This window comes from Oncorhynchus kisutch, linkage group LG28, assembly GCF_002021735.2.
Source record: "Oncorhynchus kisutch isolate 150728-3 linkage group LG28, Okis_V2, whole genome shotgun sequence".
In the NCBI taxonomy this organism is placed as follows: Eukaryota; Metazoa; Chordata; class Actinopteri; order Salmoniformes; family Salmonidae; genus Oncorhynchus; species Oncorhynchus kisutch.
The window spans coordinates 16001130-16021108 of record NC_034201.2 but is presented as its reverse complement, the minus strand read 5'-3'; the positions used below and the strand labels follow the sequence as shown (position 1 = coordinate 16021108).

The window sequence follows — 19979 nt, the reverse complement described above, 5'->3', positions numbered from 1 at the left end:
AAACACCCACACACACTAACACACAAACCCACATTCACATAACTTGGGGAACCTGAGACGTCAGTATGTGTTTTAGTGCAGACAGTTCCTTGGTCTCCAGAGAGATCCTTGGTTCATTGGCCTGTCTGTTATGCAAAACAAACCCCCTCCGTCAATCAAAGGAACAGGTTTTCAAAGTACCACTCTATTAGATCCCACCAGAGGTTAGTATTTATGTATAGGCATTTAATCCTTATAGGACTTACAGGTTGATTGATTAGGATTTGAAGAATACATAGCCCAAATAATACAAATCCCTCGTGTTACATTCATATAGAAAAGCACTCGCATGAAGACACAAAATAAGGTTCTCCATCATTACTGTGTTCTATTACAAATCATCATGCGTTTTCACATAAATCTCACAAATCAAAAAATTGTTGTGCTGTAGATTTAGGTCAGTTTAAAACTCCTTTCTCTAATTACTGCTGAGTACAGTCTAATCACTTAAAATCACTCTAACTAGTCATTCAAATCTGTTCCGTTTTTATTTGCATATGAATTATGAGTATAAATAGTGTCGGGCAGGTTGTTCTAAATAAAGACTGGCCATGGCCAGAGCTAAGTGCGTCATACACATATTCAGCTCAAGGCAAAGTAAAACACTACAAATGCACCATCACATGACTCATAGTGGATTTAAAAGGGAGCATCACTGTGCATAATATAGATGAGCCTTCTCTCTCTCTTCCTGTCCCTCCCTCCCTCCCTCCCTCCCTTTACTCCATCCCTCCATTATACCCTCCCTCCCTCCTTTACTCCCTCCCTCCCTCCCAGCCCCTCCCTCCCTCTCAGTCCCTCCTTCCCTCTCTCCCAGTCCATTCCTCTCACATGCAGTAGTCTGTGCTGCTGTTATAAAAGACTGATGCTTCTGGCTCCTCTAATCTGCAGGCTAGAAGCCTGATAATCCAGACTCATCAAAGGTCGAGATTAGCAGAGAGCTGGATGGGGAGGGATGGAAAACAGAGGCACAGATAGGAAGACAGGGAGGGAGGGAGAAGTGACAGCGCATGCATGACAGGGATGAGCTATGCTGCTCAGGGATTGGTCTACATAAATAGCCAACCAATCACAGATGAGGCGAACAGAAAGACTAGGGGACAGCTGGAGAAAGAGGGAAGTGCTATGAAAAAGAGAGGGAGAAGGTGAAATCACAGGACTACAGAGGAAAGCTAACAAACACAGAGCAGGGATGGATACAGGAGAGAGTGCAGATCAGTGAGATTTCCAGAGAGAACAGGAAGAGAGAAGAGAGGACTGAAAGGAAGGATATGGGCAGAGAGAGGGGTGTAAACAGCAAGCAGCAGCACAGAGAAAATCAATCAGCCAGACCAATAGCATCAGCCTGGGAAGCCATGCTCTGAAAGGCTTGGAGAAGCGGGGCTACGTAGGCAGCACACGGCACGGTACAGGCCTAGCCAACAGCCCACTGGCCCACAGGCCCACAGGCCCACAGCGGGGGGGAGAGGGAAAGAAGACACCCAGAACCACACTGTCAGCTGCTGTAGCCATGAGGACAACACGGAAGGGGAGTGTGGAGATGCCTGCATTTGTCCGGCAGCTGGTGAAGGAGACAGAGAAGAGGGTCAGCTCCTTCTTCAAGGGAGGGGGGCGTGGAGGGGCAGAGCACATGCAGGGGGAGGGGGAGGAGGTGATCCCCAGCCCCTACCTGGACCGTCCCGTCCTGGACAAGCTGACTGAGGAGGGCTGCTCCCGCTGGGGCCTGACCTACGCCCTGGGCAGCATGCAGGGCTGGAGGGCCAACATGGAGGACTACCACAACTGTGTGCCTCAGCTGGGCGCAGGGCTGGCAGACTGGAGCTTCTTTGCTGTGTTTGATGGGCATGCGGGCAACCAAGTGGCACAGTACGCCTCACAACACCTGCTGGATCAGGTCCTAGCTACAGGTGAAACAAACTTAGACAAAATGTTATCATCTGTGTTTGACATACTTCTCATGTTACTTAACAGCCGGTTTCATCTCATAGTTTAAATAGATGCTTGATACAAAAGAGATGCGTGAACAGATCTTCATATATTGAGTTGGTGACTCATTCGAGAGCAGATATTTATATGTAACATTAAGCTCATCGGGGTAAAGCATGTGACTCCTCAGTGATGTATTGAATAGCCTGTTAGAGAGGTGTATACCAGGTAATAACTATAAATGATCACTACATTTTAGGTTACTGGAGATTAGCAAGATAAAGTAGCAGTGTAAATAAATACATAGCTGACCAATAACACCAATCATTTTAGCCACTGCTTTTACTGCCTGTGTGCAGTGTGTACTGACTTCCTATGTATACTTACTGCTTGTGTACTGTATGGCCTGTGTGTACCAACTGTATGGCCTGTGTGTACCAACTGTATGGCCTGTGTGTACCAACTGTATGGCCTGTGTGTACCAACTGTATGGCCTGTGTGTACCAACTGTATGGCCTGTGTGTACCAACTGTATGGCCTGTGTGTACCAACTGTATGGCCTGTGTGTACCAACTGTATGGCCTGTGTGTACCAACTGTATGGCCTGTGTGTACCAACTGTACGGTATGTGTGTACCAACTGTACGGTATGTGTGTACCAACTGTATGGCCTGTGTGTACCAACTGTACGGTATGTGTGTACCAACTGTACGGCCTGTGTGTACCAACTGTACGGTATGTGTGTACCAACTGTACAGTATGTGTGTACCAACTGTACGGTATGTGTGTACTAACTGTACGGTATGTGTGTACCAACTGTACGGTATGTGTGTACTAACTGTACGGTATGTGTGTACCAACTGTACGGTATGTGTGTACCAACTGTACGGTATGTGTGTACCAACTGTACGGTATGTGTGTACTAACTGTACGGTATGTGTGTACTAACTGTACGGTATGTGTGTACCAACTGTACGGTATGTGTGTACCAACTGTACGGTATGTGTGTACTAACTGTACGGTATGTGTGTACCAACTGTACGGTATGTGTGTACCAACTCTACGGTATGTGTGTACCAACTCTACGGTATGTGTGTACCAACTGTACGGTATGTGTGTACCAACTGTACGGTATGTGTGTACTAACTGTACGGTATGTGTGTACCAACTGTACGGTATGTGTGTACCAACTGTACGGTATGTGTGTACTAACTGTACAGGTGTGTGTACCAACTGTACGGTATGTGTGTACCAACTGTACGGTATGTGTGTACCAACTGTACGGTATGTGTGTACCAACTGTACGGTATGTGTGTACTAACTGTACGGGTGTGTGTACTAACTGTACGGGTGTGTCCTGTAGGAGGGATCGGGCCAGAGGACCACCCTGATCGGGTGAGAGGGAGCTTCACAGATGGCTTCCTACACACAGACAAACACCTGCTAACTGCAGCCCGCCGTGAGGGCTGGGAGCGGGGTGGCACCACCGTGACCTCCACTCTCATCTCACCACGATACTTCTACTTCGCCAACTGTGGAGACTCGCGTGCCATGCTGTGCCGGGCAGGGCAAGTGTGCTTCTCCACTGAGGACCACAAGCCCTACAGCCCTCTGGAGAGGGAGCGCATTGAGAGCGCCGGTGGCTCCGTGTCCCTGCAGCGCATCAACGGCTCCTTGGCCGTGTCCCGAGCCCTGGGGGACTTCAGCTACAAGGGGGCAGAGAACCGGCCACCAACCCAGCAGATGGTGTCTCCGGAGCCAGAGGTGTGTGTGGTGGAGCGGTCGCCCGGGGATGAGTTCCTGGTGCTGGCCTGTGACGGGGTGTGGGACACGGTCTCCAACGAGGAGCTGTGTGCTTTCATCCGCAGCCGTCTGCGCGTCTGCACTGACCTCAGGGACGTCTGCTCCCAGGTCATTGACCTCTGCCTCTATAAGGTCAGTACCCAAGGTCACCTGTAGATCATTACATATGGACCACATCAGTGATCTGTTAAAATAGTCCCTTCATGTACATGTTGGTGCATAAGTGTATCAGTTCGCTGTCAACATGTGGATGCACTATCCTCAATGTAGACAGGGCAAAATGTTCTGATCTGGTTAAACATGAGCCACACAGACTGAACATTAGTTAATAAAACGTGATATTATTTTGGCGGATGCTATGGCTTTATTTTCCATTACATAATAATAATCCCATGAAATACGATTATCGAGGACATATCAGAACTCAAAGAGTACCTTCTGACCTTCGCAAGGCTTAGACAGACCACTGGGACATGAGAATGTATGACGTCACAATACCTTTACAAACACACACCCACTAGCACACACCTATTGAACACATACTCTGTGAGCTGAGCTGGCTTTGACTACCATATCCTCACCTTAGTATGGCTTGGTGGTTATATAACAGTGTTCCAGTTTAGAGATTCTGCTCAACGACCTGAAAATGTCACAGTTTCTAATGCTCTCACACACTTCACCATCATAGTCAGTTCAGTTGTGCATGAAGGCGCGGCAAGTCAGTTCAGTTGTGCATGAAGGAGGAAGTAGGCTATTCATGTTCCTGAAGGGAGACAATGTGTTTTAGCTTTGCTGTGTGGAGAGTCAGTCTTATACAAATGATAAGGTTGCGTACAGCATTTGTACATCAGACTCTGCTTTTATTAGCCCACCCAGGTCACATCAGGATCGGACGTGAGGGGGGGGGTGCGAGGAGATTATTTAAAATACTCTTTGAAGAGGTAGAATTTCAAAGTTTTCGGAAGATGAGCAGGGATTCTGCTGTCGTAGCTTCAGGGGGAAGCTGGTTCTGAGCCAAGAGACCACAGGTGGTAGAGCGGAGTACTCGGGTTGGGGTGTAGGGTTTGAGCATAGCCTGAAGGTAGGGAGGGGCAGTTCCTCTTGCTGCTCAGTAGATAAGAACCATGGCCTTGTAGTGGATGCGAGTTTCAACTGGAAGCCAGTGGAGTGTGCGGAGGAGCGGGGTGACATGGGGGAATTTGGGAAGGTTGAACACCAGGCGGGCTGCAGCATTCTGGATAAGTTGCAGGGGTTTGATGGCACAAGCGGGGAGCCCAGCCAACAGCAAGTTGCAGTAATACAGACGGGAGATGACAACTGCCTGTATTAGGACCTGCCCGGCTTCCTGTGTGAGGTAGGGTCGAACTCTATGGATGTTGTAGAGCAGGAACCTGCAGGAGCAGGTCACTGCTTTGATGTTTACAGAGAACGACAGGGTGTTGTCCAGGGTCACGCCAAGGTTCTTTGCACTCTGGGAGGGGGACACTCGAGTTGTCAACCTTGATGGAGAGGTCTTAGAGTGGGCAAGCTTTCCCTGGGAGGAAGAGCAGCTCCATCTTGTCCATGTTGACGTTGAGGTGGTGGGCTTACATCCAAGCTGAGGCACACTATATATACAAAATTATGTGGACACCCCTTCAAATGAGTAGATTCGGCTATTTCAGCCACAACCGTTGCTGACAGGTGTATAAAATCGAGCACACAGCCATGCAACCCCCACAGACAAACATTGACAGTAGAATGGCCTTACCGAAGAGCTCCGTGATTTTCAACGTGGCACCGTCATAGGATGCCACCTTTGCAACAAGGTCAGTTTGTAAAATTTCTGCCCTGCTAGAGCTGCCCTGGTCAACTGTAAGTGCTGTTATTGTGAAGTGGAAACGTCTAGGAGCAACAATGGCTCAGACACAAAGTGATGGCTCAAAGAACGGGACCGCCGAGTGCTAAAGCTTGTAAAGATCGTCTGTTCTCGGTTGCAACACTCACTACCGAGTTCCAAACTGCCTCTGGAAGCAACGTCAGCACAATAACTGTTCGTCAGGAGCTTCCTGAAATGGGTTTCCATGGCCGAGCAGCCCCACACAAGCCTAAGATCACCATGCGCAATGTCAAGCATCAGCTGGAGTGGTGTAAAGCTTGCTGCCTTTGGACTCTGGAGCAGTGGAAAATCGTTCTCTGGAGTGATAAATCACGATTCACCATCTAGCAGTCCGACGGACGAATCTGGGTTTGGCGGATGCAAAGAGAACGCTACCTTCCCTAATGCATAGTGCCAATTGTAAAATTGGTGTAGGAGGAATAATGGTCTGGGGCTGTTTTTCATGGTTCGGGCTAGGCACCTCAGGCTAGGCACCTCAGTTCAAGTGAAGGGAAATCTTAATGCTATAGCATACAATCACATTCTAGACTCTGTTTTTCCAACTTTGTGGCAACAGTTTAAGGAAGGCCCTATCCTGTTTCAGCATGACAATGCCCCTGAGCACAAAGCGAGGTCCATACAGAAATGGTTTGTCGAGATTGATGTGGAAGAACTCGATTGGCCTGCAAAGAGCCTTGACCTCAACCCCATCAAATACCTTTGGGATGAATTGAAACGCCGACTGCAAACAGGCCTAATCACCCAACATCAGTGCCGACGTCACTAATGCTCTTGTGACTGAATGGAAGCAGGTCCCCACAGCAATGTTCCAACATCTAGTGGAAAGCCTTACCAGAAGAGTGGAGGCAGCAACTCCATATTAATGCACATGATTTTGGAATGAGATGTTCGACGAGCAGGTGTCCACATACTTTTGGTCATGTAGTGTATCTTCCAGGCACGCAGAGATGCGTGTCGCCACCTGGGTGTCATCCGCATAGCAGTAATAGGGGAGACCATGCGAGGATATGACAGAACCAAGTGGCTTGGTGTATAGAGAGAAGAAGAGAGGGCCTAGAACTGAGCCCTGAGGGACACCTGTATTGAAAGTATGTGGTGCAGACACAGATCCGCTCCACGTCAGGATGCAATCCAAAAGTGTGCAGAGCCTGAGACACCCAGCCCTGAGAGCGTGGAGAGGAGAATCTGATGGTTCACATTGTTGAAGGTTGTGGATAGATCTAGGAGGATGAGAACAAAGGAGAGAGTGTCAGCTTCAGCAGTGCAGAGAGCCTTCGTGACACAGAGAAGAGCAGTCTCGGTTGAGTGACCCGTCTTGATGCCTGACTGGTTAGGGTCAAGAAGATTGTTCTGAAAGAGATAGAGAGAGAGTTGGTCAGAGACAGCACGCTCAAGAGTTTTGGAAACAAAAGACAGGTATACCGGTCTGTAATTTTTGGCGTCAGAGGGGTCAAGTGTTGGTTTCTTGAGGGAAACGACTCTGGCCTCCAGAGATTGTCTGGAGAAGGGGATGGAGTAAAGAGAGCAGGTTGTCAGGCGGCCGGACCACACTAATTGCAGGATTTGATCTGAAAAGAGCGGTAGAAAGAGGTCAAGGTGTAGGGTCGTTCTGTGTGAGTGGGACCAGTGGACTCAAAAGGCTGAGGGAATGAGGGAATGAGGGAATGTTTGACAAAGTCATCCGCAGAACGGGAAGAGGAGGGGAGGTTTCATCTTTTACTGCAATGGGCTCAATCAGGGTCACAAAGAGTGTATCTTGGTCATCTTTAACACATTTACCTTGAAACACATATGGTTATTGGCTTTAAAAAAAGAAAACACCTGTACTGTGTCAAATAGAGTTGAAATGTAATGCATTCCAATATTACACTTTATATACTGTACATCACAGAATGTAACAACTGTTTGACATAGAAACACCTAACTTTCTGCAGGTTTTTGAAATGATCTTTATTCATGAAATAATAAAAAAATATGAATAACATTCCATCCATGAGGCCAAAGAGGGTAGATTTGGTCATTGACTGCAGGAAAGGGCTACGGAGATCGAAAAGAGCCAGAAGCTTGACATTTACAGTGGTGGAAGGTAGGTGAAGATGAGGTCAAGCGTATTGCCTGCCTTGTGAGTGGGAGGAGACTGGGAACAGGTGAGGTCAAAAGAGGCAAGGAGGGGAAGAAAGAGTTCAAAACACTGCCAGAGACAGACCAGGAATCCCACATTGTTGTGCATGCAGGGTTCACTAAATTAGAACGGTTGCAGCCAAGGGGTGGGGAGCATCTGTAAAGCCTACAGGAGAGGAGCGAACAGGTATAGAAAACACACACATCGTTGGCAAAGCTACAAAAGAGCAAAATGAGATCATCTGAAAACAAAATCAAATCAAATTTTATTTGTCACATACACGTTTAGCAGATGTTATTGCGGGTGTAGCGAAATGCTTGTGTTTCTAGCTCCAACAGTGCAGTAGTATCTAAAGTTCACAACAATACACAGAATACACACAACCTAAAAGTAAAAGAATGGAATTAAGGAATATATATATATATTAGGATGAGCAATGGCAGAGTGTCATAGGCTAAATACAGTAGAATAGAATACATTATATACAGTACCAGTCAAATGTTTGGACACCAACTCAATCAAGGGTTTTTATATACTTTTACTATTTTCTATGTTGTAGAATAATAGTGAAGACAAAAACTATAAAATAACACAAAATATATTTTATATTAGAGATTCTTCAAAGTAGCCACCCTTTGCCTTGATGACAGCTTTGCATACTCTTGGCATTCTCTCAACCAGCTTCACGAGGAATTCTTTTCCACCAGTCTTGAAGGAGTTCCCACATATGCTGAGCACTTGTTGGCTGCTTTTCCTTCACTCTGCGGCCCAACTCATCCCAAACCATCTCAATTGGGTTGAGGCCGGGTGATTGTGGGGGCCAGGTCATCTGATGCAGCACTCCATCACTCTCCTTCCTTGTCAAATAGCCCTTACACAGCCTGGAGGTGTGTTATGGGTCATTGTCCTGTTGAAAAACAAATGATAGTCCAACTAAGAGCAAACTAGATGGGATGGCGTATCGCTGCGGAATGCTGTGGTAGCCATGCTGGTTAAGTGTGCCTTGAATTCTAAATAAATCACAGACAGTGTCACCAGCAAGGCAACCCACACCATCACACCTCCTCATCCATGCTTCACTGTCGGAACCACACATGCGGAGATAATCCGTTCACGTACTCTGCGTCTCACAAAGACACGGCGGTTGGAATAAAAATCTCAAATTTGGACTCATCAGACCAAAGGACAGATTTCCATCGGTCTAATGTCCATTGCTCATGTTTTTTGGCCCAAGCAAGTCTCTTCTTATTATCGGTGTCCTTTAGTAGTCGTTTCTTTGCAGCAATTCGACCATGAAGGCCTGATTCACGCAATCTCCTCTGAACAGTTGATGTTGACATGTGTCTGTTACTTGAACTCTGTGAGGTGCAATCTGAAGTGCAGTTAATTGCCGATTTCTGAGGTTGGTAACTCTAATGAACGTATCCTCTGCAGCAGAGGTAATTCGGGGCTTCCTTTCCTGTGGCGGTCCTCATGAGAGCCATTTTCATCATAGCACTTGGTAGTTTTTGGAACCGCACTTGAAGAAACTTTCAAAGTTCTTGACATTTTCTGGATTGACTGACCTTCATGTCTTAAAGTAATGACTGACTGTCGTTTCTCTTTGCTTATTTGAGCTGTTCTTGTAATAATATGGACTTGGTCTTTTACCAAATAGGGCTCTTCTGTCACAATACAACTGATTGGCTCAAATGCATTAAGAAGGAAGAATTTCCACAAATTAACTTTTAACAAGACACACATGTTAATTGGCTTCTCAAATGACTGCCTCGCCTGGTTCACCAACTACTTCTCAGATAGTGTTCAGTGTGTTAAATCGGAGGGCTTGTTGTCCAGATCTCTGGCATTCTCTAGGGGTTCACGTGCCACAGGGTTCAATTCTGGGGCGACTTTTTTCTCTGTATATATCAATGATGTCGCTCTTGCTGCTGGTGATTCTCTGATCCACCTCTACGCAGACGACACCATTCTGTATACATCTGGCCCTTCTTTGGACACTGTACTAACAAACCTCCAAACAAGCTTCAACGCCATACAACACTCCTTCCGTGGCCTCCTACTGCTTTACATTCTAGTAAAACTAAGTGCACGCTCTTCAACCGATTGCTGCCCGTACCCTCCCACCCGACTAGCATCACTACTCTGGACGGTTCTGACTTAGAATATGTGGACAACTACAAATACCTAGGTGTCTGGTTAGACTGTAAACTCACCTTCCAGACTCACATTAAGCATCTCCAATCCAAAATTAAATCTAGAATCGGCTTCCTATATCGCAACAAAGCCTCCTTCACTCATGCTGCCAAACATCCTCGTAAAACCCTCGTAAAATGGACTATCCTACCGATCCTTGACTTCGGCGATGTAATTTACAAAATAGCCTCCAACACCTACTACTCAGCAAACTGTTTGTAGTCTATCACAGCGCCATTTTGTCACCAATGCCCCATATACTACCCACCACTGCGACCTGTGTCCTCTCGTTGGCTGGCCCTCACTACATATTCATCGCCAAACCCACTGACTCCAGGTCATCTATAAGTATTTTCCAGGTAAAGCCCCGCCTTATCTCAGCTCACTGGTCACCATAGCAACACTCACACGTAGCATGCACTCCAAGCAGTTATATTTCACTGGTCATCCCCAAAGCCAACACTTCCTTTGGCTGCCTTTCCTTCCAGTTCTCTGCTGCTAATGACTGGAACAAACTGCAAAAATCTCTGAAGCTGGAGTCTTATATCTCCCTCTCTAATTTTAAGCATCAGTTGTCAGAGCAGCTTACTGATCACTGTACCTGTACACAGCCCATCTGTAAATAGCACACCCAACTACCTCGTCCCCATATTATTACTTACCCACTTGCTCTTTTGCACCCCAGAAACTCTACTTGCACATCATCATCTGCACATATATCACTCCAGTGTTAATGCTAAATTGTAATTATTTAGCCACGATGGCCTATTTATTGCCTTACCTCCCTAATCTTACTACATTTGCACACACTGTATATAGATTTTTCTATTGTGTTATTGACTGTATGTTTCTTTATCCCATGTGTTGTTGTTTTTGTCGCACTGCTGTGCTTTATCTTGGCCAGGTCACAGTTGTAAATAAAAACTTGTTCTCATCTGGCCTACCTGGTTAAATAAAGGTGAAATAAATCAAATAAAATACAAATGCATTCCATTGAAATGCATTCCAGGTGACTACCTCATGAAGCTGGTTGAGGGAATGCCAAGATTGTGCAAAGCTGTCATCAATTCAAAAGGTGGCTACTTTGACGAATCTCAAATCTAAAATATATTTAGATTTGTTTAACACTTTTTTGGTTACTACATGATTCCATATGTGTTATTCCATAGTTTTGATGTCTTCACTATTAGTCTACAATGTAGAAAATAGTCAAAATAAAGAAACCCCTTGAATGAGTAGGTGTGTCCAAACATTTGACTGGTACTGTACAGTATAGCAAAAATATGTAAACATTATTAAAGTGACTAGTGTTCCATTATTAAAGTGGCCAGTCATTTCAAGTCTATGTATATGTGGCAGCAGCCTCTAAGGTGCCTAGTGATGGCTATTTAACAGTCTGATGGCCTTGAGATACAAGCTGTTTTTCAGAAGAGAAGTGGTCATAGTTGGAGGTAAGACACTCAAGTAAGAGAGTGGTGTGGAGCCTTCCTCTCTTTCCTTCCTCAAATAACTCAGCAGAACAACTCTACAGCACCTTCTTTGTTTCAGCGATGGTCTTAGATTTGCGACCAGACCACCACTGAGAAAACATGGGAGACTGAAGCGCTAGCAATAATTGCCTTGCAGAGGTAAAGAGCACACCTCCATGATACCAATTGCTGATTGCCTATGAGAGGAGAAACCACTCCCCCTCCAATACAGCCACTGATTACGAAGACAACAACAGTCGCAAATTGCTCTGCCCCTTAATCCTGGTTGAGGTGTCAACAATCATCTGTAAATTATTAACAGTCAGCAGTTCATGCGCCACGTAGGCTACAGGGAAGACAGGCAGTACTCTATCATTTGAGAGTGGGGTAACTTCTAGAACAAAGGGGGCCTAATCTTGTAAGGATCAGACAAACACAGAAGAGAAGTGGTCGTAGTTGGAGGTCAAAGGTCACTACTTAGCGGGCTGTTGTAATCCTGCTAGTAGCCTTCTAGTAAGCCTTGTTTGGCACTCACCTGATTTGGCACTTGACCAACAACAATATCTACAGCTCAATACATTTTCACCATTATCATAATGGAGGCAAAGATTATCCTATCTCACACACTGTTCAGAGGGCACATCACAAAAATTTGCTAACAACAGTCAACCCTCTTTACAAATGTAAGATGTACTTATGTCAGGTCTGTACTGTATCCTACCATGAGGGGATCTCTGTGTACTGGGACTGTCCTAACCCTGGTTGTCTTGTTCTCCTCTGCAGGGCAGTCTGGACAACATCAGCATAATCTTGGTCTGCTTCCCTGGCTCCCCCCAGCTCTCAGCAGAGGCCCTACACCAGGAGGCAGCGCTTGAAGATCTGCTGGAGTCTAAAGTGGCAGGTGCAGTATTGTGGGGGTCGTTTATTATATTCACTCACTTCAGTTTATCCATTTTAACCCCAAATCAGTTTACAACCAGATTTACACAACTATAGTTGGGTCATTCCACAAATTAGTCACCTTTTGAGTACCTAAAAACACCAACAGTCATAAAGAGCACGTTAAACTTAATAAAAAAACACGTTTTCCCATCTCAAGAGGTTAAATAAAAGAAACACTATAGTAAGTTCCTATTAAGTGTCAAATAAAGTAACAGGGTTGACGACTTCTTAAATCAGCCATAAATCCCCTTTTGACAGAAGGAATAGAAGCTTGTTGTGTGAAACAAGGAGGGGCCATTGAATGCAAGCTTCACCCCAAAACATTTCTTTAAAAAAAAATGTCTAGCCTGTCTGTTCATAGCTAACAGGGTTGACGTGGTGTGATCGACCAGCTCAGTTTTCCACCACCAAACATAAAAACATTGCCAAAAGGAGTAGAACCAGCTCACCTGCTTTTACACTGTGATTTGACTATTAGATGTTCAATACTTCTTTTGAAAAACATATTAAAACAAGAGCTCAGTTCAAGTAACAGTGTTGACAAAATGCATGAAAATAACTAGGGCTTTGCAATGATGGTGACAACTTGGAGAAATGTTGGGGTTAAGGGGGTTAAAATAGTCCTATAAGTCACAGAGGATGCTTAAAAGGACATGTACAAATGCTGAATTTCGGGCACTTTAGCAAGTCTTTATTCATATAAAAAAACAGATTTATTGAATTGTCCATGTGGTCTATATTAAAGGCAACTTAATTTAATATAACAGGCTTTTAAAATTCAATATCTGTGCACCATTTCTACTTCAAATATCAAAGGAATGCAAAAGGCACTCATTTTGTGGAGTGAAACAGTTCATTGATACAGAGAGGACAGGTGCACTATTGTCAAGTACGCTACATGTATCATTTCAATCATTGTTTTTCTTTCAAATACTCCCCTCTTCCCTTTTGATAGAGATTTATGAGGAGCTGAGTTCCCAGGGGGAGGATCCTGACCTGCTGTCTGTCCTCACTGTTCTGGCAAACACTGATGTCCCAGGTTTACCACCTGGAGGCGGTCTGCAGAGCAAGTAAGTGCAATAAGGATCCTCTGAGTAGAGAGACACTGCTTGTCCTTAAACCTGTTTCCTGTGTGTTGCAGAAGGAACTGTATCATCTCTGCCTATTACGAAAAGAAAGAGGCACACAAACCTACTACACCTAATGTAAGTGTTTGTATTTATATCAAACTATCTCAGTTACTATACCAATACTACGTCATCTTTGAGCGGGTCAGTATTTATGCATAATCACTTAACAGCAGTCCACATTTTTCTCCAGGGGCTTGGTGTTTCTGAGAAGCTCGTCTAGGCTCTGTTGTCTGGGAAACGTCTCAGGAACACAACCAATGACAAAATAAAAACTGTTTTCATTATGTGGCAATTCAATCAATCACAAAAGGGAACCTGACGAAGGAATATTGTCGCATCCCTCCTGCCAAGCAACATCCTGATGTGACAAGTAAAATGCAATTTGTGGACTATAGATTTTATATTTCTACAATATAGGGAACATTTTATTTTATAGGACCTGACACTTTTAAACTCAGAGATTCTGGCTCATCAATATGATCCAGTAGTTGACAACCCATCTGACATATATTTATCCCATATGGATAACAATGTCAAATTCTAATTGTTATAATCTTTAAAAATGGAATTCAATGAGGTAAAATTAGCAAAAGTATTCTTTGCACAACTTCTATAGGTATGGATTTCAGGTTGATGTTTAGTGTTGAGTCATCAAACCTCTCTCTCTCTGTCCTGTGTTTGGTCTGGTTGGCATGACCTGTACTGTGTTTGGTCTGGTTGGCATGACCTGTACTGTGTTTGGTCTGGTTGGCATGACCTGTACTGTGCTGCCTTACCGACCTTGATGACAGTGGATTTAATAACCTGTTACAGTGACATGACCAAGACAAACCCAAGAAAGGTCAGTAGATTGATGAACGTGTTAATGTATTATCATATGTGATTTAAATGAGTATGTACTTTACTTACATACTGTGTAGTGTGTGTATAGACACTACATGTTAAAAGTCATGACTGTTTTCAGCCTAAATAAAGATGATTTGACTGAATAAGAACTTGCAGAGAATTTACTAGAGAGCACCACATCATCCACTTACATCTCCATCAAGTGGCTTTCAACTACATATTTATAATGACAAATATTTTGATATGCCAGATCATTAAAGGTTTTACCGTGTTTTAAATGATTACTGCCGGATGGTAAATCACAGACAACAAAGAGACTTAATTTCATGTATGTCCACCAGGAGGAGTTGTCTAAATAAAAAGGTGTTCAGCCTTCTTCTTTTTGAACTTCCCTGTTTAAAAGTGTGCTATGAAACACCTTGGTGAGGATAATATGGTACGTGATGTTCATGTTGTAAAGAGATAAGTATGCATGATCAAGGTGACTCTTGTGGGAAATACCTGCATAAGTGTGAGGGGCCCTGATCAGTTAGGTACTGTTAAAATGAACACGGAAAATTGGCAATCCATAAAAATTGGATGAGATAGTCACACTCTCACACCATTTATTGACATAAATACCTTTCCAAATGCTATATTTGATTAAATGTGCTTTATTTCAATATCCTATTTGTCAGAGTTATCTTGATGATTGCATTGCATTTTAATGTGACCTCCATCTCAGCCATCAGAAGATGAAGAGGTTTTATCTTCCTTTTACAGCTCTCATACTGTGTGTCTTGAGGGCTTTCTATCTAATTAACGCAACACAATTGAACCGTGATACATATTCAACAGGTTCTCTAGCAGAGCCCTAGACATTAGGTGACAGGATACAAATACAGAATATGGGTACATTTCTATGTTCACTGATGCCACCCCACGCAAATCCATTGTGTTGTGGAGGAGCTCAGGACACATCTGAAAGGCTCTCATAAATCAGTGGGTCTCCTCCAGACCCCCTCCACATCTCCATACTCCACACAAAGCCTGATTGCGTTCAGCATTGCATTCCTGCCAATCACTTGAGCCTCTCAAACCCTCTCCAGACATATGCTGTTGAAATGGAAGGTGTCTGTCCACCGCATCTCCCCCACAGAACCAAACGGGATCATTCTGTCTCAATAGGAGATCAGTGATTGTCATGAATGTCTGGCATTCTGAGAAGCTGTCAGACAGAACAAAGATATGCTTTGGGCTATAATCATGTCTACAACTAGAAATCTAGCTGACCTCAATATGATTTACATTGAAAACAAATTTGGCAAATATGTATGGCCAACTGTTCTGTTTCACTACTGTTTGATCTACAAACAATGCTCATTCTGAGGATGAAACGTTGCTAGTTTTTTTTAGACATAACAGGAGAAGATCCAGCATCCAGTCAAGCTGCAGTCATATTTCAATAACCCACACAAACAGTGCTTTATTTCTGAGTTGGTGTGAATAGGTTTGGTTGGGGTCAGGTGGGACTACCTGTCCACACTGGTTTCCTGCAGGCGGTTGTTCATAATGGCAAATGCACCCACCCCCCCAGAGAAGCCATTGTGGCGAGGAACGTGGCTCTGCCTGGGGCCCTGCTGGGCCGTCTCACACAGCTGCTTCTGCAGCAGCGCCAAAGACACCTTATTGGACGCTGTGAAGTCATTCACCGAAATCATCTCCCCAGAGAGACGCCGACCCCCAGCGACCCCGTCCACCCCCGCTCCGGCGTCCGTCTCGCTGTCGCACACTGTCTCCACCGAGGCGTCCGTGTAGCGATGTCGCCCTGTGGGGACTTGGGACGGGGTGGGCTGCACGGCGTTGCGTTTGAAGTGCTGCTGGCGGAGTCGTGCAGGTGGAGGCCTCAAGCCAGAGTGTTTTTTATGGAGGCAGGGGCAGCAGACCCGCCTGCGGAGGCCTCTCTTAGGGCACGAGCAGGGACAGCGTCGGCCTGGACAAGCCAACCGGGCCAGGATCCAGTTGAGAGTCTGTTTGATGATGATGGAGATGACGTTGAAGAGCGAGTAGATGCAGCACACGCCCATGAGGATGAAGAGGCAGTTGCCCAGGCGATAGGCTTCCTGGGCCTCATAGTGCTCCCTTTGGCTGCTCACCAGGTCCCCGAAGCCGATGGTGCTGAAGGCCACGAAGCAGAAGTACAGGGAGTCCATGTAGCTCCAGTCCTCCATGGAGCAGTACAGAGAGGAGGCGCTGCAGGCGATCAGCACAGACGCCACCCCCAGGATCAGCATCACGTAATAGACAGAGGGCTTCCAGCCCTCCAGACTGTCCTCCTCACTGCGGGGCTCCTCGGCCCCTGACACAGCCCCCAACCCCGAGCGCCTCATCCTCCGCTCGTGGCACCAACGCATGATGTAGGCCAGCATGGTGATGATCCTCTCCAGGAAGAGGTTGAAGAAGAGGATGGTGGCGGCACAGCCGATGAGGCCGTAGAAGATCAGGAATATCTTACCAGGGATGGTAGCTGGGGTGTTCATACCAAAGCCTGGTGGGAAAGAGTACAAAAGAGAAGGGTCAATGTGAAAAAAAATTGTCAATTAAGTGCCCTTACAGTTGTTCTTAATTAGCACTACATGTTGAGATGACAAAAGACGTGGAGATATTAGCATCGATATTGATATTAGCATTTTGGCTTCATGCTACGAATGTAGCTGATATTAGTGAGGGATAACCATTTCACAGTACTGGGTACTTCCAAATGATGTTAACATAAACCAAAAATAAGGGAGACTGAATGAGTCATGAAGACAGGAGCTGAGGGAGAGAAGGGATGAGATGGCAATCCTGTTGTCTGTTAAAAATGGGGGCATTGTTCAGTCATGAGTAGTGATCACATTGAAAAAGTCATAGTAAAGCACATCAACCTCACATGCCAACATTTAATTGAAATTAAACTAATTTGACAATAGTGTCTAACCGATCATCCAGCTAATCCCCGTAGCCTCCTCTCTTCACCCCCATCATCTACTCAATACATCCTCTACATTATACTGTGTATCTGTTGAGACAGTTGTGTTCGGATGTTTGCATCTACATGACAACAAAGAACTGCATGTAAAATAGCCTGACTCTGACCCTCAATGAGAGCAGCTGTCCAACTCACCGATGGTGGACACCACCGTGCCGACAAAGTAGAAGGCTCCAGAGAAGTCCCAGCGGGGCCTAAGAGCATCCACTCTGATCCCGGCCCCGTTGGCCTCTTCATACTGGCGCAGCAGCGCGTGCAGGGCTCCCAGGCTCACCCGGTGGCTCAGGGTAAAGTTGGCCAGCTGCTGGTCCCAGAGGAGGCGGGCGCGGAGCTCAGAGGGGCGCTCTAGGGCGGAGAACACAGCTGCCCCACACAGCAGATAGAGCAAGATGAGCCCTGCCAGCAGGCAGAAGCGGGCATTGTCCTCATTGAGGGGCAGGGGGCAGCAGCCACCATCCCGTTTACGAGCCATGAGTGCAGCTGGCCCGGCACAGATACACAAACCACTGCACTAACATACACTGCCTGTCTGAGCCTGCTTATTAACACCACTCAGATCACTCACTACACATACATTACACACACCAAACTACCACACACACACACACACACAACACGCTTAACAAGCCCTAATGTGCTAAAGCAAACTGGGTACCCACACAGAGAACCTAAACACAGCTGGCCCCCAAGGCCAGAGGACGTTGATGGTTGGTCCATCCAGAGCTCTCAATGTGGTGTAATTTCCTGAGTGGTCATTCACGTTCCTTATGAGTTCCGAATCTGATGAACAGTTTCACAGATTGTCAGCTGTGTGATGATGTGCCCACTGATAGAAGAGAACTCCTGACTGTTTGGTCACTGTGTAAGACTCTGGAATCCTGCACTGGTCTGTGAACAAGATATCGGTACCAGTGGGCAATTCATTTGGTATTGGCATTGTTTCCAATCAACAAGTGCAAATCATTTTTCCATCTTTTCTCAAAATGTGTATATAAATTTACTGACATCTGTCGTGTAAAGTAAAACCATCATGAACCACTAGAGCTCTTTACTATGCCTGAAAATCAAAAACATCACAAAAGCCTACACTTCTCATAATTTTGATTTTTTTGTTTGTTACATGAAATGTTCATAAGGCTCTTTGATAATTAATATCATATATTAATTTCATATATTAGAAAAAACATACCTGATTTTATATATCTTGATTAATCCGATGATTCCACAATTTATTCAAATAGTTTTTGCCCATCGTCATGGCGAGACTTGATCTGCGGTTCCAGGTAGCCTACCTGCGCTGGGTACACATTTCCGAGGATCTGATGATCAGTGACCATGGAGATGGGGGAGATGTGGAGAAGCAATCTGATCCGTAAATGTTTCCATCACAGACTTAAATATATTCGTTGTTTAAGTGTGTGTGTGTGAGAGAAAGTGAGAGAGGGAGCAGCAGGGAGCGAGAGAGAGAAGCTGGAAGAGAGAGAGAGAGAGAGAGAGAGAGAGATAGAGAGATAGAGAGAGAGAGAGAGAGAGAGAGGCAGAGGCAGGGAGCGAGAGAGAGAAGCAGGAAGCAGGAAGAGAGAGAGAGAGAGAGAGAGAGAGAGAGAGAGAGAGAGAGAGAGAGAGAGAGAGAGAGAGAGAGAGAGAGAGGCAGAGAGAAAGAGGCATGGAGAGAGAGAGAAGGGGAGAGGCAGGGTGAGATCAGAGGGATAAAACCCATGTGTGCAAGCATACCTTGATTGGTGTAATAATCATTTCTTGATTTTAGAAGCTTTTCTATTCAGGTCCTCCAACCTGTAATCAACGTTCAATCTAGCATTTCCTCCTCACTGGGCAGTGAGACTGGTGGTCTTCAATATATTATTGATATGCAAATATATAAACTGATTAAAACACTGGATCTGGACTGTAAACTGATTAAAACACAACGACTTCTTATTCAACAGCTCAATTCCTTTTAGAGAAAGTTTAGCATGGTATTTATCCCTGATGTGGCGTTTGAAGTGGTTCACAGCTTATTGATGATACTCTTATCAGGAGTTTACCAAGTGATTAACTAAGTATATTTTTCAGACAACCAACATACAATGTATGTTCTCCTCTCTCCTTCGTTTCTGTCCCAAATGCCTCAGGTATAAGTCCTCTCTGTTGTAGGTTGTGTGGGAAGGATGGCTTTGTTCTCTTTTGTGTTTGTCTGTCTGCCTTTAATCTTGGATGAGGGCTGAGGGGTACTAGAGGGGCATGGCTTCATGCAAGGACACTGGAGCACTGAGTGTCCAGGTGCAGAAGAAAGAGGCCATGCATGAAAGAGTGACACCTGCATTTACACCTGCAAAATACACTTCTTCTAGTGATTTCAGATCACATATCAGTGTGTGTAGTCAAGCCTTTTTTAAGAGCATATGATGTTTGGTGCTGTAGTCTTGTGTTCATTAGCCTATATTAAGAGCATAAGATGTTTAGTGCTGTAGTCTTGTGTTCATTAGCCTATTTTAAGAGCATAAGATGTTTGGTGCTGTAGTCTTGTGTTCATGCTGCTCTTCAATGTTTCATGTAGCACTTACCACACGTATCATGCATTGTGCTATGGACAGAATGAAACATGACAATGTCCCTAAATC

At 45.2% G+C, this 19979-nt stretch overlaps 2 protein-coding genes across 2 annotated transcripts; one reads left to right on the top strand and one right to left on the bottom strand.

The window, feature by feature from the left end:
• The first annotated feature begins 898 nt into the window (after positions 1-898).
• ppm1nb (protein phosphatase, Mg2+/Mn2+ dependent, 1Nb (putative)) lies at positions 899-14488 on the top strand. Its single transcript, XM_020464337.2, has 6 exons — positions 899-1946; positions 3328-3899; positions 12214-12331; positions 13328-13442; positions 13514-13577; positions 13693-14488. Exons 1-6 carry the CDS (start codon positions 1550-1552, stop codon positions 13720-13722), a joined length of 1296 nt encoding a protein of 431 aa, XP_020319926.1. The 5' UTR covers positions 899-1549; the 3' UTR covers positions 13723-14488.
• Positions 14489-15071: 583 nt separating this feature from the next.
• Positions 15072-18225, bottom strand: kcnk12l (potassium channel, subfamily K, member 12 like). The gene is made up of 2 exons (XM_031807924.1): positions 17494-18225; positions 15072-16875 (listed from the first exon to the last, which is right to left on the bottom strand). Exons 1-2 carry the CDS (start codon positions 17828-17830, stop codon positions 15860-15862), a joined length of 1353 nt encoding a protein of 450 aa, XP_031663784.1. The 5' UTR covers positions 17831-18225; the 3' UTR covers positions 15072-15859.
• Positions 18226-19979: the final 1754 nt, after the last annotated feature.